Genomic DNA, 24,188 nt, shown 5'->3' on the forward strand with positions numbered 1-24,188 from the left:
TAGCTTTTGAGATCTTCCTAGCTCTCTAGCACCTTCTAGTGGATTTAAAATGCACAACAGCTCAACCTTTATTTTTCGACCTTTGTGTTCGAGAAAAATGTCGTTTTATTATTTTATTTTTTTTTACATTATTCCTCATCAAAATCCTTTCCCCAAGATAATCACAAAAAACGCAGCTGTTAAATTATTATTTTTTATATATATATTTTGCTGACCTCTAATTCGCCATTGTGGTGTGTCTGCTACGCATGCGCCACCTCGAAAGGAACTCTGTCGAGGTCGAACGGTAGGATCTGTATAATCTTGAGCAAAACAAGACACAAAATGCCCGACGACTATGATAAAGCAGCATACCCCGAGCCTCCGCGACAAACTCCAGCCGTGGATAAGCAGACGGCGCTGCCAAACCCAGCTCTAATTCTGTCTAAACTCTTCTATTACACCGTGGACCTTCCTGTCACCACATTTAGAGGTAAGAGAAGCTAACGGGGCTAACAACAGGACACAGTGCAAGCTAACATAGCCTTCATTTGGTTTTCCTTCCCTCAGCATGAAGCTTGTTTCTCTCTTTATCCAGATACTATCGACAGCATTCGGTCTAAAAATAAGCTGGTCTACTACCACCAGAAGTTTCGCCGTGTTCCCGACCTGATGGACTGCAAGGAGGGAGACTTCACCTGCTACTATGAGGCTGACATGCAGTGGAGGAGAGACTAGTGAGTTGGAACAAATAATATAATAATATATAAACTTTTGCAAAACACTGTGTGTGGGAATATGAGACATAATCCTGACGCAAGGAACCTTAAGGCTCTAAATCTGCAAAACAATAATATAAAAAAGCATTTAAGCCTGTTTATGAATTTGCTCTTGGGAGCAATGGAGTCCACAGAAGAGGCGTGAATCTGTTTAGAGTTCAATTTGAGTCTTCATCCGGCTTCTCTGAGGCCAAATGCGGTTCTAAATAGCTGATATAGAAATAATCAGTGTTTTCAAAAAATAAGTCTAAAAGACTTGCATTAGCAGGGTTTCTATGCATTTTCATTCATGCAGTATATCAATAAAAATCCCACAACAGTGAGTCTTGTCATTATTTTTCTCATTAGGCAACCAATCTCATTTCTGTTGTTTTTTTTTTTATTTCACAAATGAGCAATTTTCTTTTCAAGAAAATGCATTCACTCTTTTTTTGTGGAAGTTTAGTACTTTTCTTTCCTCTAAAACCCAAATATATTAAGTCATGTTTTTTCAGCTGGAAAACAAATTTGGTATTGCAGATATAAATGAATAAACTACTTTTTATTGAAGAATCAATAAGGTTTTCTGGCTCTAATCTAGCTATAAAGCTCTACAGTAAGTCCACAGACTGTACTGAGTGGAAGCTAAGATACTACTGAAATGCCATGAAGAGTTTAAATGTAACATTTAATTACATTTTATGGACAGACCAGTGATATTTCTCACTTTGTTGTTTTCAAGTGTGTCTTGCCATTAACTTACATACTTCCAAAGTGTTCGGATTTTGTCCAATGTTGAACAGGATCAAGGAAAGGTGTCACTTCTGTTCCTCTGTGGAAAGTGAACTTGGTTACCACTTTTGGTTATCATTTTTCTCACCACAGTAAAGTGGATCAGGAGATTGTGAAGGTGATCCAGGAACGAATGAGGGCCTGTCAGCAGAGAGAAGGGCACAGCTACCAGCAGAACTGCACCAAAGAAATCCAGCAGTTCAATGAGGTGACCAAGAACTTCCAGTCACGCTGTAAGTATCTCACTGCTGAAACCTGGACACATTTAGTGCAACATTACAGCTAAGCCACAGTGTTACTGTGCATTACATTTTTACATTGTTATGCATAGAGATGTGCATTTCATTTTTTTCAAACAGAGCAAAGACTGGAAGGACCTGGGCTCTAAAATGACTTTTGTTGCTTGTTTTAAAATTAAAACAAAAACATAACTTTGAGTCCAAGCAAATCATGAGAATGTTTAGATTTAGGGAATCCTTGCACGTTTTAATTGTGGCCTAATTCTTCCCCAGATGGAGACCTTGGGGCCTACGCTAATGCGAGGAAATGTCTAATGAAGCAAAAAGAACGAATGATGGCCGCTCAGGCCCAAAGTGCTTAAAAATGGTCCTTTCTGTCTAGTGTATGAATTGTAAAATAAAGTTTATGTGAGTAAAATGTGTTTCTGTGTGCTTTTTTTTAAATCCCCCCGCCCAATTTGTTTTTCCAACATAAATGTCAACTGGCTGCTAACTTGACCAGTTCTGCCAGGTTGTGAAAAAATCTGAGCGGTTCAGCCGATTTCCTGAGTTATTTCAGCTTGGTTTGTTTTTGTCATTGTCCTTAAGTTCATTCACATACAAAATATCTTCATTGCTGAGATTTATTTATATATATATTCATTTTAAAAAATCTGAAAAATACTATATTTTTATTTGAAGAGGTCAAGACTCAAATGGGTTTTTAAATTCTGTTAATATAGAATTCTGCTGTAGCATTTAATTCAGTGTTAAATTACCATTTTATAGTTACCTGAACATCCTTGAATGTGCTCAATTTCAAAGTTACGCTGAGTTATTTTATACTAAAAATGGTTCATCTGCAATCCAGTTAATCTACCAGTAACTCGAACCAAGTGGATCTATCAGCTGAACAACTTGGATTGGAATGTGGCAAATGAGTAGAATGCCTTTTGTTCTGGATTTTTCCCCAGGGACAGTACAGAAGAAAATCTAGAAACCTGGATTTAAACCCATATACAGGTTTTTCTTAAAGTGAAGATGTGCCAGTTTTTTAGGTCACTTAATGAAATATCCACATTTATTTATAAAATACTACCCTGAAAGTCTGAACTAATTATGCATTAAGATTATAGCCTGATCTTTAAACTATCGGTAATCATTTGGTATAAAGTCTTTTGGATTCTCATACATATTTAGCATGGGTATTCCTGTCAGGGCTTACATTTTCTAGATGCTAGGTATGTTTAAATCACAAGTTTGCTCAAAAACTCAACATGCATGCTGAAAAATACATAAACTTTAATTTCTCAAAAATTGACACTTTTCAGTAAGAGCTCCTGAGCAACACCTGCCCATGAAATGGATCAATAAATCCCAATATATTTGTATCCCCATGTTGCCACCTCCAAGCAAATTATTTAATCTTACGGTGAAATAAGTTAAAAGTACAAAGTCAGCAGCAGCACTATTATTTTTCAGATTGCAAAAGAAACTTGTGCATGATGCAAAACTCAAAACGCATCAAGTGGTATCACAGAACGTTTATTCAACGATCTTCTGTACAAAACATTTAGGAGGTAGGAGCTGGCACAGGCTGGCCCCGCTGCACAGACACCCTGGTGTGAGTCTTAGCCAGATGGTCGGTGAACTCCTGAAAAAACAAAAAGATTTTGACCAAAACTGTACATATACAACTTTTAAAAAAAAGAAATTAAAATTTTTTAAAAATATCCATTGCACTGACCTGGTATGGAGACTTTGTGAAAACTGTTTCCTTCCACAGATCAGGGGTCAGATAGCTGTAGGTCTTTGAGATGGCATCAAAGGTGGCCTTAGCTAGTAAAGATAAAGGTAATTAGTGGATGATGCACAAAACAAACACAAATCTGTTCTAAAAAATAAAGATGTTCAACACAGTAGCTTGGGAACAGAGAAGACGTATGGTATTCGTTCTTTTCTCTCCTGATAATAAAGACAGCAACACCATTGCCGAGGTGAAGCTGAGCAGAGCAAAGAAGAAACTCAAAGACTCATTTGTTCTGCATTAAACTCCAAACACTTATCAACTTACCAAAGTTGCCGAGCGTGGCGGTGCAGCCCCTGGCGGAGGTGTAGCAGTCATCAATACCAGCCATCATGAGCAGCTTTTTGGGCACAGGCGCCGACACAATTCCAGTACCACGGGGAGCCGGGATGAGACGCACCAGTACCGAGCCACAGCGACCCGTCACCTTGCAGGGCACGGTGTGGGGTTTGCCGATCTTGTTACCCCAGTAACCTCTCCTGACTGGAACGATGGACAGCTTGGCCAGGATGATGGCTCCACGGATAGCTGTAGCTACCTCCTTGGAGCACTTCACTCCCAGACCAACATGGCCGTTGTAGTCGCCAATGGCAACAAAGGCCTGTAAATGAGGACGGACAAAATTAGAGGGCAACTATTCAACAAAACGAGTCGCAAGACACTCAGTTTACCTTGAATCTTGTGCGCTGACCAGCCCTGGTCTGCTTTTGGACAGGCATGATCTTCAGGACCTCGTCTTTCAGACCAGAACCCAGGAAGAAGTCAATGATCTCAGACTCCTACAAACAGGAACAACATCTCATCATCATGTAATAATAATAATATTTTATAAAGGCTGAGACTTTTTGGTGACGACTACCACCAAAAAGAGAAAGCTGGAGGAAAAGACAATGACACAGAATAATAGATTTGAGATGCGTTGGACAAACTAACAGATGTAGAGAAAAGATGGAAATGGGAAACGTGGGTGGAAGGATGTAACAGATTCTGTCATGACAGAAAAGCAACTGGTTGAACAAATGGAAAGTTGTAGGACAGATGGAGAGGTGGACAGAAGGATAAGTTTAAAGTGACAGAGCTTGATAACTTTCTGAAATTGCATTCAAGATGTGGCATATGAAAATAAAAAGCTATGGGGATTATCACTAAACACACAAACCGGTAAAAACTACATACATTAGGTAATATGTCACATATATAACAGGGACAGATCACAAAAGCTTAGATTAAAAAAAACACATTCCCTAGAATCACACAGGAAGTAATATTCACTGCATATTTTATATAAAATAGCTGATGCTCTTACCTTGATGGGCAGAGAGTAGAGATAGATCTCCTCCAGCGTCTTGATCTTCATGTCCTTAACAAGGCGGCCCAGCTTGGTGACGGGAACCCACTAAAAGGAAAGAGCATCACTGTTAATAAGTAACACTTTAAATCAACCGAGTTTAGCTTGATCCAAATAAAAATCCTACCTCCTTGTCTTCGGACTTGCCACCCCGAGCACCGCGGCCCCTTCCACGGCCCCTGCCGCGTCCACGGCCACGACCGCGGCCACCTGCGCCAAAGCCTCCGCGAAAACCTCCTCTACCACCGGCGTCGTCCGCCATTTGCTGTAAATGTTCAAATCAAACCCAAACATTGGATTATCTGCTATACCTGGATAAAATACAAGTTTAATCATCTCTACAAGACACGAGCATCGCCGCCATGTTTTGCGATTTTCTTTCATTTAAAAGTGTACATTTAGTTTCCATTTGCACTTAAATATCCACAGATAAATAAGAACGGACGTCTATATGTTTGACTGGGTGTTAAAATAATGTGTTTACGTGAACGATGCATTGGATAATTAAAGATTTCAACACAAGAGATAAACAGCACGTCCACTTACGTGATCAGTATAACAGGAAGAAGAACCATGAGAAGTTCCGCCGGGTTTTGTCTGGATCGTGTCATCGCGATATTTCCGTGAGGAGAGAATCTGCTCTCTGCTGCTTCTAGTGGTAGCTTTTGCAAATGTGATTCCTACCCCACTTAATATTACATATGTTTAAAAATAGATATTTTACAAAAATGCTATAATATTTCAAATATAATAAAAATACTATGACATAATAATTGCTGCAGATATATAATTTTTCCCTTTAAAATGCTCTGCTATGGTTTAAACACTTAAAAGAAAGAACAACACACATTATTCTTTCTTTTAAGGTGATATTATCCACCTTTGTTTTAGGAAACTTGAAATGTAAAGTGTTTTAAAGGTTGCAGGTATGTATTATGATTTTTAGTACTATTGTTATCACTATTCACAATGCTACTAATGCTATTATAATTTCTTATTATACATAATTACATATTTTGTATTCTATTAATTCATTAGTCTTGCTGAAATGACTAATGAGCCAAGCAATCTTAGTATTGCTTGGCTCATAAATAGTCAAAGTATTCATAATTCTACATTTAAAGTGTTTGTACTAATTATCAATCAACAACAAATTGATTCATTCTCTATTCCTAAGGTAAAATTCACAGACAATTTAATACTGAATAATTTATTTAAGAAATAATTAGGTCTACAGAACAAACTGGCCAAAGAATCACTCATTTTAAGCACATCACCTGAAGAAAACAAACACATGAGCAATTTGCTCCCTTAGCAGTTGCTGTTGCTTGAAGACCCACTGGAACTGCCGCTGCTCTCTCCAAGGTCCACTTCCTCTTCCACCTCGTGTAGGTCATCCATTACCTCCAGGCTCTCACATATTAACCCTATTTGCCTCTTCATGTGGGCCATGGTGCTTTGCATCCTTTTCATCTTCCTATGCAGGGCCGTGGCGATGGCCCTGTGGTTCCTCTGCCTGGCCTCGTACTCCTGCCTCAGCTGTTTGTAGCAGTTGTGCTGAGTCTGGGTGCTGTGAGTGAGTATTGTCCCACAGCCCATGTGGCAGGGCTGCCGCCAGTGCTCACAGTGGCGCGCATGAGTGTCAATGTCCCTGCGCAGGAGTTGCGCCCTGCAGCCCTGGTACGGGCAGGGGATGAGCTCGTACAGGCATGTCATGCTGTGACAGTACTGCTCTGAGAGGGAAAAGGTCTCTGCACAGCCACGGATCTCATTTTTACACTGTGACAGAGATACACACACAGATTTTTTTTTAACAATTACATAATTTAAATTAGGCATGCAATATTTGGCAGAGTAACTCAGGAAACAAAGGAATTAATTCATATTGAATTAATGCCAAGCAAATGTGGAATTAAGCATTACATTCCCAATGTCAAGTTTGTTTGAGTAGTCAGTCATATAAAGTGTAAACAAACCCTATAAAATACTCTTCAGCCAATAAGATATTGAAGTAAATGTCTAATAAAGGATATGACAGCCCACAAACATATTTAAACTGGTTTTAATTTCTTACCTTTATTTTCAAGCGTCCAATCGATTTGCTCAACTTGAACATGACAAAGATCAGGCTTGGGTTTACCGGCTTCCTGCAGCAGGGGCAGGTCTCCTGTCTGCACAAGATAAATATCAGCTTGTCGTTACTTCTCCACTTGAGCAATAAATTAAAGTTCATATTTCAAAACTGTTTAGATGTAAAGTATTGTAGACCTTTTCAGCCACTGTAAGATGCATTTCTTGCAGAAGATATGGTGGCATGCACTTCTTACTGGACATCTGAGGACCCCCTGACAAATGGTGCAGATCAAATCGTAGTCCGGAGGGTCTACAAACAGCTCCACGTCGTAGCCCCCACTCTGTGCTGAAAGGTCTGGGTCAGCCTAGTGCAGTGTCAAATCTTTATTATAGCATAGACTTTGTTGAATAACATTTGGTTATGGAATAAAAGCAACATAGGAAAACTGATAACAATCATAAATGAAGCAACATGTTCTCTCTAACATCATGTCCCCACAGCTCCCTACAATAGCTCTTTGGCATAAAGGAAGGGGCAACAAAACAGAATTGTTCTGGAAAGTCATATGACCAATCACATGATTACAAAAAAATAAACATTACACACAGCAATTTTCTTCCCTTTTTGTCATTAACTAGCTCCTATTATTTTAACATCATGTTTGGCTTATTAAGTATTTAATTAATTCAAATATGAACTGTAATGATAAAAGAAGTATTTGCTTATTTAGTTAGAGCAAAATACAAATATCTTCTTTCCCAAAGATTTTACCATTGCCTATGTTTATAATTTTTAAAAAAATATAATTTGTTTATGGTGTCCATCATAAATAAATAAAATACAACTAAAGCAAATAAACTGGTGTTTACTTACCATGGCAACTCCTCGTCCCTTATGGTGTTTCCATTCTCGGTGCTGCTTTACTCCATATTATCGATCTCTCACATGTCACACACAGACACACACCCTTGTTATCAATGCAACACACACATGAACATTCCTGACAGAACATGAAGAAGAGAGTGCGCCCGGACAAATGGAGACTTTAGTTTTTACTGTAAGCAGCGTCCTTTCCCTGCTGTTCTAGCATCAAACTCAAGCTTCCCGTGTCTAACGGGGACTTTTAAAACCTGCACTTGCCTATTGTTGTAACTGAACCCATATAAAACATTTTAAATCTGTCTGCAGTAATCTTAGTAACTCTGTTTACTCAGTCTAAAAAGAACATTTCAGAGCTAGGACTGGGATAATGTTTATTTCTAGCAAAGGTAACAAACAGGTTGGCACGACAATGAAGCCGCCATATTGGAGAGGGACACCTGTGATCACATATTAAAAAGTCTTTCACCACCCCATTTCAGTAGACCTTTGAGAGAGAGGGGTTCATCGTGTATTTTATTCAACTTGCTAAGATCGCATATTTTTAAGTAAAAAGTTATTTATTGCAAATTAATGCATATATTTACTGATAATAATGTATTCTCACTTGCAAATCAATGCCACTGATAGCTTATCTTACATGGAACATCATCGGTGTGTTTATTTTGTGCAAATAACATATTTAAAGAGTTTATCAAGATTTTAAAACTATCTCATTGCGAGGTCAACACTGCAACCACTTCTTTTCTGTGGTTTCTTGCGTAACTCTCGAGGTTCTAAGTTATTTTATTTTCTACAACAGAAACATCAAGAACCTCCATGTAAACCTCCCCCACAAACGTGGCCGGCGAGTTAGCGTACATACCTTCTAACAGGATGATTACAACGATAGTATCTTGACAACAACCAATCTGTCTATTATAAAGAAGGCGTTCTCCAAGTATGTAAAATGGCCGATTTCACCAAAGGTTAAGGAAACTCACTTCAAAATCTCTCACAATTTTTTACCCAGTGGCTGAATTTTTGCACAAAAGATTTAAATTTGATTCAACATGTTGTGCCTTTTGTGAATGTCCAGAAGAATCCCTTAATCAACTCTTTTTTTCCTGTCCTTTTTCTTTTAAACTATGGAGAGACATTAAAAACAGGTCGTCCCTTAAAATTGAAGACATCCCACAGATAACCATCACCCACATATTATACTATGTTGATGGCCTTGATAGTCAAATATCTGACATGGTAAATATTGTCTTCTTGCTTGTTAAATATCACACACACTGCTGTAAATGGAGAGATTCTACACCTTGTTTTGATTTTTTTCTTAACCAATTTAAATTGTATTACACCTCATTGAAACATTTGAAATCTATTTCTGCAAAAAAAAAGTAACTGCCAGTATCTCTACTTTTCTTTTGTTTTAAAATCTTGCTCTATTGTTATTCATTTGCCTTACTGTTTATGTGCTTATCTTTAGTCTTAGCCCCTTGTTTTTTGTTTATTTTTTTTCTACCTATGTTGCAATGTTCGTATACCTCAACGAGTCTTTGTATACTGTTTGTTTAATAAAAAAAAACAAAACAAACAAAAAAAACAACCTTCTAACAGAATTGTACGTAGTGTTTTACGTCCTGAACGTTTGACCAATCACCGCTCCGCTCACTCAGATGACGTACAACGCGTGCGACTCGGGCAACAACATGCGGAACGGATGGTGGCGGCTGTAGTCAACGTGTGAAATGAGAAACCGGTGATTTATATCGTGTTTGTTTACTAAAAATATTCTGCTTTGGAGGTTCCGGCTATCATTATGGCGAACACAAACCTGCAGTTCAAGACGAAGTAAGTTTATCTTGCGTCGCTCTTACCCGACTGAAAGTGTGTGATGGAAAGCTGTAACCTCGCGTTGATGCATTTCCGTCTTAATATCGTTTCAGTTACGCTGTTTCCAGCAAAATTGAGCCGTTTTACAAAGGAGGGAAAGTGCAGGTGAGCTCTGAGAAGTTTGTCTAAGCTGAGCTGTGTGTTGGTTGGAGGGTGAGTGAGTTGGACTCTAAATGTGAAATTGTCTATCTGTGTTTTTTTCCAGATCAGCAAAGATGAGAAGTACATTTTCTGCACATGTGGATCCCGTGTCAATGTTTTGGAGATCAGCACGGGCAAGATTGTCCACTGTGTGGAGCATGTGAGTTCATATCGACTTTGAGGCATAAATATAACAATAAAGTAGTTTGACTTGGTCACATTCGAGCTCAAAGTGAAATAAAAATCTCAGCTGAAATTCTTTTATCAGTAAAACTATTTTTGGCTATATAAATTTTTCCCAGACATTTTTCCTTGTGGTTCTTTGTCACAAACACAACAACTTGTATGTAATTGTCTGCTTTTTGTTAATGTAAGTAAACTACATTTAGATGCACTCAGTGATAAAAGCATTTTGTGTTCTTTTTCTTTCCTAACTTTGTCCAAATACGCCCCGCAGGATGATCAAGAGGATATCACATCATTTGCAGTCAGCTGTGATGATGAGGTCGGTAGTGAGTGCTTCCCCTAAGCTTCAGGGTGTATCAACAGATCAGGTTAAAACAGAAACTCATGTTTCCTTTGTGTCCAGCTGCTGGTGACAGCCAGCAGAGCTTTGCTCCTGAAGCAGTGGGACTGGAGGCAGGGTACCTGCACTCGCTCCTGGAAGGCTATTCATACCATCCCTGTGGCCAGCATGACCTTTGACCCCAGCTCCACCCTACTTGCCACAGGTCAGCAATGCCATGATTTGAACACAAATCACCTGACCCCTGCTACATCATCATCATCAAAAAAAAAAAAAAAAAGTATGTTTTTCTGATTTGTGTTTGTTCTGCAGGCGGTTGTGACGCTACCATAAAAGTTTGGGATGTGGTTAAGCAGTACTGCACTCACAACCTCAAAGGATCATCCGGTGTAGTACAGTAAGTGTCTGTTACTATGGACCAGGCCCAAGGATGAGGATAAAACAGACAATTTCATGTGCCATCATGCTCTTATATTGCTGCTGCAGAAGTGCTGCTATTGCCTTGATGTTTTTGTCACAAAACAGCCACAAATATCAGTTCATTAAGACTTTAAGATGAACACAAAATGGTGCAAAATTGTGAAGCGTGTAAAAAAACATAATAATTTTCAAATAGAGAGACAAGTCCTTTAAAGTCTTTCTACTGGCTTGACCCATTTAGAGACTGAAAGTCGACCCATTCCTCTTTATAAAGCAGCTCAGAGGATGGAGTGCCTCTGTGAACATACATTTTCAAGTCTTGCTGGAGATTTTCAATTGGATTTAGGTTTAGGCCATTCTAACACATATCTATAACTAAACCTTTGCATTGTACCTCTAGTTGGATGTTTGGGGTAGTCATCCTGCAGTTGATCTCTGCTTAATAATTTTCTTGCTCAGTCTGTTAGTTTAGGTGGACCTTATTGGATATTGTTATTATTGATATTATGTGGTTGTAATATGACAAAATATGAGAAAATTTGAGGAATATGAATAGTTTTGCAACACCCTGTGAAGGTTAAACATCATCCAGCCACACAGAATCATGACTTTGATTAGAAAACAAAACGTGCTTTCGACTGTGTGTTTGTGCAGCTTGGTCCAGTTCCACCCTGACATCAGCCGACTGCAGCTGTTCTCCTCATCTGTGGACTGCGGCATTCGGCTGTGGGACCTGCGCTCCAGCCAGTGTGTGTGTGTCCTGGACAGCCACTACAGCGCCGTCACCTCTCTGAGCTTCAGCAAAGACGGTGACACCATGATCAGGTATGGAGAAAATGGCCAGCACCTACGCAGTTTGTTTTTATTACACAACTGCTTTTCGGATGTGGCACTGATTAGTCTTAATGTTTTACTTGTAGTTCTGGGAGGGATAAAATCTGTACTGTTTGGGACCTCAAATCTCGCCAGGCTAAAAGAACTGTTCCTGTTTACGAGGTAAGATGTGAGAAAGCATTCCCATTTTTTCTGTTTCAGTAAAAATAAACTTAGTGTTTGTTTATTTTTGTCTCCAGACTGTTGAGGGAGTTGTGCTGCTGCCTGAGAAGACAGACTTATCTCAGATCGGAGTAAAAAGCAAAACCTTGCATTTTGTCACTGCTGGAAGCAAAGGTTTGATCCACAACTATCTTTAAGTACTTTTTTTTTTTTTTACAATTCTATGCCTCACATTTATTCCCCTTTTTCCCTGCAGGTGTGCTGAGAGTGTGGGAGGCAAGCACTGCTCGCTGTGTTTATACCCAGAGCCTTCCCTCGACCCTCACTCCTTCCTCTGAGGAAGACAAAGAGGACGACGACCCTCGCAGTTTGACGTACCTTTTCCACCTGCCTGCCTCCTCCAGACTGGCCACGGTCACTGCAGAGCACAACATACTCTTCTACCAGCTGCCCAGTCTCACCACACAGCAGCAAGTCAGTACTGCAACTTACTTATTATTGACTGATTATAGTCATGACTCATGCTGCATGTGCTGTCTTGTTTAGGAAGCCTGTTAGCCAGACTGATCTATTATTCTACTATTGCTAATTAAAAAATACAATTATAAGAGGAAGGTTATTTATAACATAAATCGTCTAGACTGTTTTAAACACAATACTGGCAAACAATTTCATGTGCCATCATGCCTTTATATTACTGCTGCAGAAGTAATATAAGAATTAATTAAGAATTACATTAGAGTTGTTCATTGCAGTGATTTTGCGACAGTTCTTGTAACCTTTGACTTTATACCTTGAATAACATCTGTGTGGTTGAAACTTGGACATAGTTGGGTGTTGCAGCAGAGAAGTGACACCATTTTGGAATTGATAATGCAGGTTTATAATAAACCTTACGTGAATAGAAATATTCACATAACATTCTTATAAGTGAAAACATTCACTTCAAATCTGTTCCACCTTTACTCTTTAGAAGATGGCTCAAATCTTTAGTCCAGATGCTGGTTGATGATTAAAAGAAGCATAAGGTTTCTTAGCAACCATCTGGAAAATTAATCCAAGTATTTAAGCGGGTGTATGTATGAATTTGCTTGTACATACTTGTGTTAATTCAAACTTGTGCACCAGATTCTGGTTTATAAAATTCATCGAAGTTGTATGTTGGATTATTTTATGATTTTGCTGTATTAAGAAGGTAATATCTGCTAGATTATGCAGATATTGGTTATGTTAGAGTTCATGGAAACGTGTCTCTTTCTCGTAGTTTGTGGGTTACAACGACGAGGTGCTGGACGTGAAGTTCCTGGGTAAAGATGACACTCACATCGTGGTGGCCACTAACAGCTGTCAGCTGAAGGTCTTCCAGCTGCTCACTAACAGCTGCCAGATTCTCTACGGACACACAGGTGAGTGACCAGCAGAGGGCAGCACCTGTCCTCTGGCTGGGTGGGAATCACATCCAGGGTGTTAATCTGATTCACTGAGCTCTGTCATGATCTTTTACTTTCTGGCTGTTTGCCTCCAAAAGGATTTTGCTTAAAACAATGAAACGAGCCAGTCAGTGCAGAAGTGTTCATATGTGCATTAACAGGGTTTTCTAACTTCCCTAACGAGATGATTTTAAGTTTGTTTGGAGTCGAATTTTCTGATTTTTACAAGCATTCAGCTAACAAATAAAAAGGCGTCAAACATTTGTGAGAATTTTAAATTATTTACTCTTTCTACACAAAAGACAAGCAATAAAATCTGTGTGCCAGAGTCTAATCAGATCAGGTCTGTAATAGTCAAGTTTATGACTTGCTGAGCAGGTTAGATGAAGATGTTTATCACTGCTTTGTTTTATTTGTTTATCTTCCTCAGATACTGTCCTCACTCTGGATGTGTTCAAAAAAGGCTCTCTGTTTGCAAGCTGCGCAAAGGTAAACACAAACTCTGACTTTGTTTGTCATGTAGCACATATACCTACAGATTGTTGGGAAGCCATATACATTTGCATGCTGTTTTGTGTGTGTGTGCGTAGGACCGGTCAGTGCGTGTCTGGCAGCTGAACAGTGACAGCGGTCAGGTCCGATGTGTAGCTCAGGGATCCAGCCACACTAATGCTGTTGGCTCCATCAGCTGCTCCAGGTAAAGCTGCTCTCTGACTGCTGAGGTTTCTCGTCTTCCTTTACACACACATACACACACCCACATTGTGACAGCTGCTGATTAATCCAGCTGTTTGAGTGAATTTCCATTTTTGTTCGTGTCCAGGATGAAAGCGTCCTTCATTGTGACCGGCAGCCAAGACTGCACCGTGAAGGTGTGGGATCTGCCAGCCGAGTTTTCCAGTGAAGAAATCCATCAGCTGAGCCCCCGCAGCACAGAGAAAGCACATGACAAGGTACAAGATAACAACAAAAAAATCACAGTATTTTTGTGGTCTGTTTATTATATTGTGTTGTATATTTTTGTATATATTTTATGTCTTACCTAAATGTATCCAGATGTTGGAAGAAAACATTGGAATAGTATTTTACCTTATGATTGATGAAAAAATAAATAAAAATAAAACTTAGTAAATCTCATGAAATCTGAAAATCCAGAAACCAGTCTGGAAAATTCGGAAATCTTGAAATGGAGATTTGTCAGAACCCAAAATGTGAGATTGTGATACTCTAATAAAAAAAATTTTTGCACATCTTTACCAAGGGTGCCAACACATATAGTGCAGTTTTTGTGTAGGTTTTTTGAAGAGTGGTTTTTAATGTTTCACCATATTAGAAAATGCTATATATTCATTTATTCTTTGGCCCTTTTATTCTCATCTTTAAAAAACCCTGTCTTTGTCTGCATCTTTGTGTGGATGTTTATACAGGACATAGAGAGTCTTTTGTTGTTGATTTAATGCATATTCCATCCAACATTTTACCTTAATTACATGTCAAATATTGAAGTTAAGGAAGAAGAAGCTGAGCATCACCTTTTCTAGATCCACAAACAAGTAAATGTTTGATATGTGTTTTTTTAAGCTCATAAGGGACAGATTTTATTTGTAGAACAAGATATTTCCCTTTACCCAAAGCAGGCTAAAATCCCAAGTCCAGATGTCTGTCATGGAAACAGGTTCATGCATGGCAGCTCTGCTCAGAAGGAAATGCAGGATCATTTTTGGAGTTTTGCTCACTCCTGGTTTTGTCTCCCATTAGCCTGATACCGGAAAGAAAAATTTCCATGCAGCACTTTTTCCCGCTACACACGCACACTTTCAGGCATGAGACGAACAAAAGAACAATCAGAGTATTATCTGTGCCAGGTTACCTAGCTTTCCTTTTTCTGTGTCACATTCCTTTAACGCATTGTGAAAATGTCAAGCCCTTTTACCTTGGAAGCAACTCTTGAATGCATGAATGATAAGAATCTATTTCAGTCAGGAAGAGAAACTTCGAAGCACATCCTTATTTTTAACATTTTAATCTTCAGGGCTCTGAACTTTTTTTGATTCCATTCCAGCTGATTCCTGTTGTTTTCTTCTTCATTGTTTCTGCAGGATGTAAACAGTGTTTCAGTGTCTCCCAACGACAAACTGCTGGCCTCCGGCTCGCAGGACCGCACAGCCAAACTCTGGTCCCTGTCGGGGGACGGAAACCTGGGACTCCTGGGTGTGTTTCGGGGCCACCGGCGGGGCATTTGGAGTGTGTGTTTCTCTCCCGTGGACCAGATCCTGGCTTCCTCCTCTGCAGACGGCACCACCAAGCTGTGGGGCCTGCAGGACTTCAGCTGCCTCAAGGTGGGTCAGCATCAGGGCATCTCGCATGTCTGTTATGATGTGTGTTTCATTTCAAAGCACGATAAGATAACTGAGGACTGCTCTTCAAATTACTTCCTGTTAAGACATTTGAGGGCCATGACGCATCGGTTCTGAAAGTGATCTTTGTGAGCCGTGGCACCCAGCTGCTGACCAGGTATTAACTTACCTCTGTTCCCATTATTGCCGATTCCTTTTACGAGATCGCCGTATGACTGCATTGTGGTGTTCGTAAAGAATGATTGCGTAAAACAATAAAGGTCAGCTACCCAGAACTTTGCAAAAATATTTAATACTTCTTTTCACATTTCTCTCAAACTTTATTTTGATTTTATGTGACAGATCAGAACACAGTAGTATTAGTGTATAATATTTAATGGAAGAAATCTGAATTTTAAACAACTGAAAAGTGTGGCTTGCATTTGTATTTTGCCCCAATAACTGGATAAAAAGCAGAATTGATATTTAAGTATACATACTAAGCAGTGAGATTTTTGCTAAAGCTTTTTTAAAAGACTTTTTTTATCTTGTCTTCAATACACACAGCTGCATGAAAACCTTGTTGATTAACTTTTTCTCCCCTCAGTGGTTCAGATGGTTTAGTGAAGCTGTGGACCATAAAGACCAATGAGTGTGTGAAAACATTGGATGCCCACCAGGATAAAGTGTGGGGTCTCCACGGCAGCCGTAAGGACGACAAGATGGTGACAGGCTCGGCAGACTCAAACATCACAGTGTGGCTGGTGAGTTCAGAGTTCACTGATGCTCAAAAAAGCAGGTCAGAGTGTATTAGGTTCACTAATATACCACCATATAGTTCTTACTCTCATGCTGGTGTCATTATTTGCATCATTAGGATGTGACGAAAGTGGAGCTGGAAGAGGAACAAGCCAAACAAGAGGACCAGATACTGAAGTAAGATTTGGACAACTTGTTTTTATTTTGTCACAGATCAAGCTGCTTTAATTTGGTTTTCGTCCCCGTCTTTTTACTTTCCCTAAAACTGCAGACATTTGGTGGTTTATTTATTTGTTAAATCACCAAATCTTTCCTGAACATTTCCATCGATGTGAAGGGCTGCACAATAGCAGAAAAGCTTTATTTGTGATACTATTGTTGTATGCTGTAATAGTTTCGATTATGACTAACTCAAAGTTTCCTAAATCTAAAAATGTTATTGAAAAACAGAGTTTGAAAGAATGACACTTGTAAATAATCTTATCAAATATCGTGTCCAAATCATCCTTTGCATTTGCTGTATTACACATATTAATATTGTGATGGAGATTGAGATTTGGTATATTTTACAGTGGTAATCTAAATTAAAATATCATCAAAGGATTGATTTATTGCAGAAACTCAGTTCAATATGGAAACTCTGGCATATTGATTGATTTCAACTACTTATTTCTGCTCATGTTGATAATTATGGCTGAAAGTTTACAAAAACCCCAATTTCAGGTTTTTATTCCATTGTGTTTAAAGGCAGCAGGAGTTGTCCAACTTGTTGCACGAGAAGAAATACCTGAAGGCCCTGGGTCTCGCCATCTCACTGGACCAGCCTCACACAGTGCTCACTGTCATCAAAGGTCGACCTTAACTTGTGTTTTCAACCTTTATTCTGTTTTCCTTCTAAGCTAAGTAAATACAATATACAAAATATAAAAAGACAATATAAACTGTCTTTGCCGTATTTCCACTGCACTGCGTTTATTTTCCATCTGTCATGAATGGCTTCCCACGGACTCACTTGTTCATTGAAGCATAAAGACAAACTCTTTCCTAACAATGGCTGTTTTTTTGCTAAAGTACTGAAGAATTTGAACAGGAAGTGAAGAAACGTATTCATGACTTGTTGTTCAGATTTCTGAGTGTTGACAGGAGGCAAACCTGCTGCAGAAATCTCAAGAGACTGTCCTTCTATGGACAGCTTTAAAAAATAATGTGTTTATCTGATAAAATAAGAAGCCAGTGCGTTTTCTGTATGCAAAATATTCTGTTTGTTTTAAACCTGGCCGCTAACTCAAGTCTTGCTGTGTTGTTTTTAGCCATTCGTCAGGTGGAGGACAGCAGCGATCTGTTGGAAACGACGCTGCTGCGGCTACGAGTAGATCAAAAAGGTAACAAACAAACAAACAAATAAATCTGTTTTGGATTGTTAGAAGGTTCTGAAACAGACAATAAGTCCAGTTTGATTTATTTGGAAGCAATTAATGTCTTACATATGCTAATTTTCTAATAATAAACAGACACCTGAAATGTTTTTTTTTTTCAGCATCTAATGTTTCTGGTTGCTGTCCCACTCAGAGTCGCTCCTGCGCTACTGTGTCGTGTGGAACACCAATGCCAGGAACTGTCTGGACGCCCAGGCGGTCCTCCAGGTGCTGCTGACCCACCTGCCACCCGAAGAGCTGCTGCAGTTCCAGGGGGCCCGGACGCACCTGGAGGGTCTCCTCCCGTACACAGGTCAGCAGGCGGCAAAATGGATACAACATGTTGCATCTAGAGTAAAACACTGGCACTGCAAGCACCCTGATATTTAGTGTGTTTAAATTTGTAGAAACAGAAAGCAGTTAAAAATGCACAGATTGGGTTTTTCTTAAAGGTGAAAATTGTCTGAGTTCTTAATTTTGATCTGTTTAATGAACATAAAACCCTAAAATTTAGGTATGCAGCATTTTAGGTCCCAATAGCCCAACAGAGACAATCAAGGAAAGATCTGCAAGTTTACATTTAATGGCAGGTGTGCAAGTAGAAAACCTTTTGCTCTCTATTAGAAAGACAAAGGCCAGAAAGACGGCGACATGAACTTTATTAGTGGAAAGCTTGACCCTAGCTATTCATTCTCCTTCCTGTTGAAATCATAATAATAAAACAGCCATTAGTGTAGGTGAAAGTATTTTGTTGCATTTTAATCAGTACCTAGGCATATTGGCACCCTTATTTGGGTTTTACGTGTATATAATTTACTAAACAGGTCGTTTATTCATCTTCTTCTTCCCACAGAGAGACACATGGAGAGGATCGGCCGCCTGCAGCAGGCGTCCATGTTTCTCAACTACATGTGGCAGAAAATGCGAGTAGCTGGAGCCTCATCTGGGTGAGCTGTTTCACTCCTCAGTTTGAAATTCTTCTGTACTGACTGCTGGTTTATGTGGAGCTTTCCAATAATCTTACTTCCTGATGAGTACGTGCAGCTTGGCTCCTGCATAAATTAAAACACAGACTGTGTGCCAGTGTTTCCTCTTCACGGTGACCAAGGATTGCTAGCTGAGCTGCATTTTTGTAAATCCATAAATACCTAGCTGAGGGTTTCCCAGTTTGAACTTGCTGACAGGAACTACTGCAAGTGATTGCTTCAAACATCTGCAAGCTAGATCTTTAATCTAATCCATTTTATTCCATCTCGTCTAGTATGGAGCAGGATGAAGACATGGACACCACTCCTCTCACGCAGATGCATCCCTTGTTTTTCCTCGATAAAGAAAAAGCAAAAAAAGCAAAAGGCGGCACCGACGAGAGGGAAGACCAAGGCGATGACGGGGATAGAGAGCAAGAAGAGGAGTCTGGTTTTGAGGTGAAAGATGAAGAGGAGGCCGAAGAAATCAGCGCCTCGAAGAAAGCCTCTGCTAACGACGCACGGGAGAAAAAGGGAGAAACCAACGGGCGCCGCAAGTCAGAGAGCGAGGAGAGCTCAGAGGAGGAAGAGGAGGACGATCATATAATGCAAGTGATGCGAAATCTCCCGATTTCATCTGCTCCCCGACTCCAGACTTTAAGCTAACAGGATCAGTGAGTTCGCCTCTAGAAGGAAACCTCCTAAGGTTTTACTCTGCAGATCATTAGCTGACTGACTGCAGTCGTCAGGGAAACAAAGGGGGAATTGATGCAAAGCAGATAACAGGTTTCACTGTAACTATTTCTGTGCTGCCTAAGCCCCTAATCAGTTCCTCTATGCAGGTTTTAGACTGGAAACAAAACGACCGAATTATCCTGATTTCATTTCACGTAATGTCAAAGAGGCCTTGGGGAGGAAGAACTGGTTGCATAAGCATATAGGCTGTGTGCCAGGGCGATTTTTCTTAAAGCTAGGTATGCAGCAGTACATAGCGCCTGTCTACAGGATTATAAATCTGCAGCTTCCTCATGTAACCTGTCAAGGAACCAACATTTTTCTAATGTAGTGACTCATATGTTTATAAATAAATCTCTTTTTATGGGCCTATTTTGTAAAGGTTTTGAACTGAATATTGATTTTTTTATTTATTTTTACCTATTATTTGTCTGATTGCTAAACAGAAGACTTGGTTATTTTTCATCTCTGAGAAAGAAAGTCTAGACTCCACTAGCTCTCGTGCAACCTAAGTACTTTGCATAAGTTTTCATATTCCTCTAACTTTTTCACATTTTGTAACATTAGTCTTGCGTATTTCAGAACAGCATCGTGTTCTGGGCTTACTGTCCTTGGCAACTGAGGCAGAGGTTCGCCTTATATCCAGAACACAACTATTACCATACAGTCGAAGGGTTAATATGGTCCAGCCAAAGTCCAGGCCTTAATTAAAAAATTGAAAACTGATGTTTACAGAACCTCATTGAGTTAGTCCAGGCTATTTCACAAAGAACAACGGACAAAAATTAGTCTACATGTTCAAATCTGATAAAGAAATAAAGTATAAAAAAAAGAGACTCTTCTCACTATGATGTTTTACATGTGAAGACTCCATGTGTTGTACATTTTCTTTCAGGAGTGACACAAAAGCATTCAGTATTAAACCCACACGATCATTTTATTCATTTCATCTCTACAATTAACTGAATATAATATGTACAGATATCAGATGGGGGTATTATCTGGTATGAGAGTTGATATAAAACTTAAAGCACCTAGTCATTCAGACAAAATGCATCCAGTTGTTGGTTACTTGATTATTTTATATATATATCAATCAAAGTATTGGCCACATAAGTGGAAGGATAAGAAACCAGTGTGCACAGTTAATGCAAAAGAGCAAAATAGCATAACAATAACAAAAAGCTTTAACTTTCATCGACCCGTTACCTCAGTCGAAGTTGGTGACAGGTTGCTTTTAGTCGCATTTTTACGGGTGATTGAGGAACAGCGGGTGAGAATCTCCTGGGCCCGGGGTCTCGGGGGAACCCTCGGGGGTTGGGGCCCCTTGTAGAGGTTGGGGTCGGAGACGCTGGGTAGCAGAGTTCCCTCAGGGTTGCTCGTTGGGCTGAGGCTGTTGGACACCGTGGGCTGTGGCGTGCGGGAGACTCGCAGCTGTTGGTCGTTGGCGCTGTAGCTCAGGTTGAGGGATGAGCCAGTGGACATGGAGAGGGCATCATCGCTGAAACTGTCGCTTTCAAAGCTGTCCACCGACTCTGCTCTGAGGATCCGTCCGTTCTGCTCCTGGTCTTCGTCACTCTGCACCAGGATCTCTGGAAGAGGGGCTTGTACTGGAGATGTTGGGGAGGTGGGGTGGTTGTTTGCTGGAGCAGGGAGGCTCACTGCAGGCTGAGTGGACAACTGGTTCAGAGACTGGGACCTGTGGATGCTTTCTGTTGGGGTGAGGCTGGGGGAGATGGGTCTGGGGTTAGGATGCTGGGACAGGTTGCCATAGGAACGGCTGTGGTGCAAGGTAGAGGAGTGGGGCAGGAGAGAAGAGGAGTTTTGGACATTATACTGAGACGTCATCTGAACCTGAGGATTTATGTAGGGCTGCAGGTTCAGAGATGGGACATAGCCCATTTTTCCTTTGTGTCTGTCAAAATACAGAGAAGATAAAAGAGGATAAGAAGATGTTAACTATAACAGTTACTGAGCTACTCAGAACTGAGCTGTTGTTTGTTTTATAACTTAAACGTTCTTTAAATCTGATACAAGTTTATCCCTGACCTGTGAGGTGTGTTTATTGATCTTCACAATGCTTTATGTACACTGATATACTCTGGCAAACTTCAAATGCTTTCATAGAGCAACCACAAACATAGATCCCATATAACAGTAATTAAGGACATCTCCATCCCTTGTAGAAGGATTAAATGTTACCTTATGAGCCACCAGCCATTATCCGGGGTCCGCAGGACCTCGACCACTACACCAATGTTCACGCTTACTTCATCCACTATGTTGGAATTGTAGCTCTTGACAACTATGTAAAACATCCCTATGGGAGGCATAAAGAACTTTAGGAATAATCTCATCTAACTCATCAACTAATGTTGTCAAAATGTTGATTTCTGTTCGTATACCTGTTGACGGTGTACCATGCACTTCCTCTTCATCCTCCTCATCTTCTAGGTTCTCCAGGTAGGGTGCAGGAAACCAGGCCATCCTCTTCTCCTCGTTCTCTACGAGCCACCACCCTGCACAAACATTCACAGGATCCCCGATTGGATTTTGAATGTTCTAAACATTGCTGGAGTTATGCTATGCTCACCTGCTTTGTCTTTGATAAGAACGTCAAGCATCTCATTCACAGCTACTTTGAAAGGTTTGTTTTTGGTGTCTTTGGTCTCGTATGGGGCTATACATCTGTAGGTCTCTGTGACAAATGGCTGGGTCACATTACCGCTGCTGTTCTGTCTCCCGTAGCTCCTGATCTCTTCCTCAGAGGGTATGATGATGATACTAAGGTGAATACACAAAGCTATTTTTCATCTGCAGACATTCAGTTTGTTGTGCAATCAGAAATCAAAACTTTTAAGTTGCCTTTTCATCCGGAAATGGGAATTAAGCAATGCATACTTATGAACTTCTCCAATCAGATCTAATTACAGTAACTCGCCTTGCCATGTGCTGTAGCGCACACAAAAACGCTGAATATGACATTTTTCACCTGTGTTCCCTTCCCTTCAAATCAAGATGTCCTCTCTGTACTTATCAGATCCAGCCACCAAAAAAAACAATTTCTATTTACCACAAGTGCTGTTCCCGAACCTTTGAAATGTCATTGTTTTTATGACGGCGCCAAAATGATTATTTTTGTCTAAATGCCTATGAGTAAATATGAAAGTTCTCTGGTATGAGTGATCTCATTTTGATAATTGGGAAGTTCAGAAATCTTCAAAACAATGAATATTTAGTTGCAATTTTAACGAAAAAAAGGTTTTGTTTCTTTTTTAAATGTGTGACAATGACCTCACAATTGCGAAAACTTCACATGATTTGATTTAATATCAGATGGATTTATGGACGTTGATATGGTGTCTCATAGCAAGAACTGAGACAGGATGCACAAACTATGTGAAAATGACAGATTTATGTTGTAATTAAGCCCTGATAACTAATAGAAGTAGCAATATTTCCTTTTACTTGATTTTTTGAAAGTTTTTCCTATGTTGTTAGTCTTCTCATCTCATTGCATGCATTTTAACAGCTCCAATTGTTGCAGAGGTTGTTGCTGAAGAAACTCCTACCTGTTTTTGGTGAACTCTGGTTTTAGCTCTTTCTCATTTGGTTGCAAGAACTTTGCCAGGTCAGCAGACTGTGAGACGTGTTGATCACAGCTCAGGAGTTCATTACAGTATTTCTGCAAATACTTAAGGCGCACCAGTGATTTATTAGGCCCCTTGCCTTGGCTCTTCTGCTTCACTCTGTTGCCTAAACAACAAAAATGTATATTTATTTAGTTACATCTGTATCCAGCTAAGCATTTATTTATTGTTTAATCTCACCCACTTTGAAATTTAGGGAGGATTCTGTCAGATTTTTTCGTTTTACTTCCAGAGGGAAACTTCTTCTTCAGCTGTTTCTGTAAGAGAGAAAACAATGAAATAAGTCATTTAGCACAAGCTCAGGGAGTAAATAGTGCAGTTTTGAATACTTACATGCATTTCTTTGAAATCTTCAAAGCTTCTGTAAACTACAATTTCATTCTGATCCGACCAAAGCACAGATGTTATGTACATCTGAAAGAAGATACACCATATTCTTAAAGAAGAAAATTCCTCTACAATTAATTCCTACAGACAAAGGCACCATCGCTCCTTACTTTGTTCTTCTCCTTGTGAAGGACTCCGGTTAGACGGATGCTGATTGGAAAACGCTCAGACGCCATGACAACTGGACGACTGGACAGGAGATCATGTGCAATAGATGCCTCTCAGCCTCATTCAGGAATGTGCAGGAGGCGTCCTGCAGGTGAATTTATATTTCCTCCTCCACACACAGGCGTGGTTAGACCGCTCACGCAGCGTCTCCCTTTGTGCAGGCGAAATCACTGATCGTCTGCATAAAGGGAATTCCTGCAGTGTTCCAAAACCAGCATGGCTGACAGTGAGAAATGTAAAGAAACAATCAGGTTGGCTTATTAGGGGCTAAGATGCTGGGTTGGAGGCGTGATGGTAGGAGAAAATATTTGACTTTTGTTTACAGTTTTGCTCAGAACGCAGTTTATTTATCTTAGGTCTGAGTTGGATGAAAGCAAAAGTAGAAATGACAAAAAAGTGAAGCCTCAGCCACTATAAACACAGTAATTATTTCCCACAGCCACATGTGCCCTTACAGGAAGAGAATGGCTCAAATAATTTCCTTAAATAAAGTATCTAAAAATAGATTTCTCTTTAAGTCAGTT

At 39.8% G+C, this 24,188-nt stretch overlaps 5 protein-coding genes across 5 annotated transcripts; 2 read left to right on the forward strand and 3 right to left on the reverse strand.

Moving 5' to 3' along the window:
* The first annotated feature begins 223 nt into the window (after window positions 1-223).
* Window positions 224-2,190, forward strand: ndufb10 (NADH:ubiquinone oxidoreductase subunit B10). Its single transcript, XM_005808736.3, has 4 exons — window positions 224-472; window positions 578-716; window positions 1,623-1,762; window positions 2,042-2,190. Exons 1-4 carry the CDS (start codon window positions 325-327, stop codon window positions 2,128-2,130), a joined length of 516 nt encoding a protein of 171 aa, XP_005808793.3. The 5' UTR covers window positions 224-324; the 3' UTR covers window positions 2,131-2,190.
* A 1,086-nt stretch (window positions 2,191-3,276) lies between these two features.
* Window positions 3,277-5,511, reverse strand: rps2 (ribosomal protein S2). The gene is made up of 7 exons (XM_005808735.2): window positions 5,449-5,511; window positions 5,030-5,167; window positions 4,861-4,950; window positions 4,226-4,333; window positions 3,822-4,155; window positions 3,495-3,586; window positions 3,277-3,401 (listed from the first exon to the last, which is right to left on the reverse strand). The coding sequence occupies exons 2-7, from the start codon at window positions 5,162-5,164 to the stop codon at window positions 3,321-3,323; spliced, it is 840 nt and encodes a 279-aa protein (XP_005808792.1). The 5' UTR covers window positions 5,165-5,167; window positions 5,449-5,511; the 3' UTR covers window positions 3,277-3,320.
* A 211-nt stretch (window positions 5,512-5,722) lies between these two features.
* rnf151 (ring finger protein 151) lies at window positions 5,723-8,373 on the reverse strand. The gene is made up of 4 exons (XM_023349087.1): window positions 7,850-8,373; window positions 7,171-7,340; window positions 6,977-7,073; window positions 5,723-6,681 (listed from the first exon to the last, which is right to left on the reverse strand). The coding sequence occupies exons 1-4, from the start codon at window positions 7,850-7,852 to the stop codon at window positions 6,214-6,216; spliced, it is 738 nt and encodes a 245-aa protein (XP_023204855.1). The 5' UTR covers window positions 7,853-8,373; the 3' UTR covers window positions 5,723-6,213.
* A 1,161-nt stretch (window positions 8,374-9,534) lies between these two features.
* Window positions 9,535-20,278, forward strand: tbl3 (transducin beta like 3). Its single transcript, XM_005808755.2, has 23 exons — window positions 9,535-9,694; window positions 9,790-9,841; window positions 9,942-10,037; window positions 10,335-10,382; window positions 10,467-10,608; window positions 10,716-10,800; window positions 11,478-11,648; window positions 11,744-11,819; window positions 11,897-11,993; window positions 12,076-12,293; window positions 13,084-13,225; window positions 13,680-13,738; window positions 13,840-13,946; window positions 14,073-14,202; window positions 15,349-15,588; window positions 15,693-15,763; window positions 16,193-16,349; window positions 16,463-16,521; window positions 17,092-17,195; window positions 17,655-17,726; window positions 17,914-18,072; window positions 18,613-18,706; window positions 19,021-20,278. Exons 1-23 carry the CDS (start codon window positions 9,663-9,665, stop codon window positions 19,388-19,390), a joined length of 2,781 nt encoding a protein of 926 aa, XP_005808812.1. The 5' UTR covers window positions 9,535-9,662; the 3' UTR covers window positions 19,391-20,278.
* Window positions 20,279-20,390: 112 nt separating this feature from the next.
* On the reverse strand, window positions 20,391-23,765 carry noxo1 (NADPH oxidase organizer 1). The gene is made up of 8 exons (XM_023349080.1): window positions 23,607-23,765; window positions 23,443-23,523; window positions 23,294-23,366; window positions 23,032-23,215; window positions 22,053-22,243; window positions 21,865-21,978; window positions 21,662-21,779; window positions 20,391-21,374 (listed from the first exon to the last, which is right to left on the reverse strand). Exons 1-8 carry the CDS (start codon window positions 23,670-23,672, stop codon window positions 20,654-20,656), a joined length of 1,548 nt encoding a protein of 515 aa, XP_023204848.1. The 5' UTR covers window positions 23,673-23,765; the 3' UTR covers window positions 20,391-20,653.
* Window positions 23,766-24,188: the final 423 nt, after the last annotated feature.

The sequence above is a fragment of the Xiphophorus maculatus genome, chromosome 16 (assembly GCF_002775205.1).
Source record: "Xiphophorus maculatus strain JP 163 A chromosome 16, X_maculatus-5.0-male, whole genome shotgun sequence".
NCBI lineage: Eukaryota > Metazoa > Chordata > Actinopteri > Cyprinodontiformes > Poeciliidae > Xiphophorus > Xiphophorus maculatus.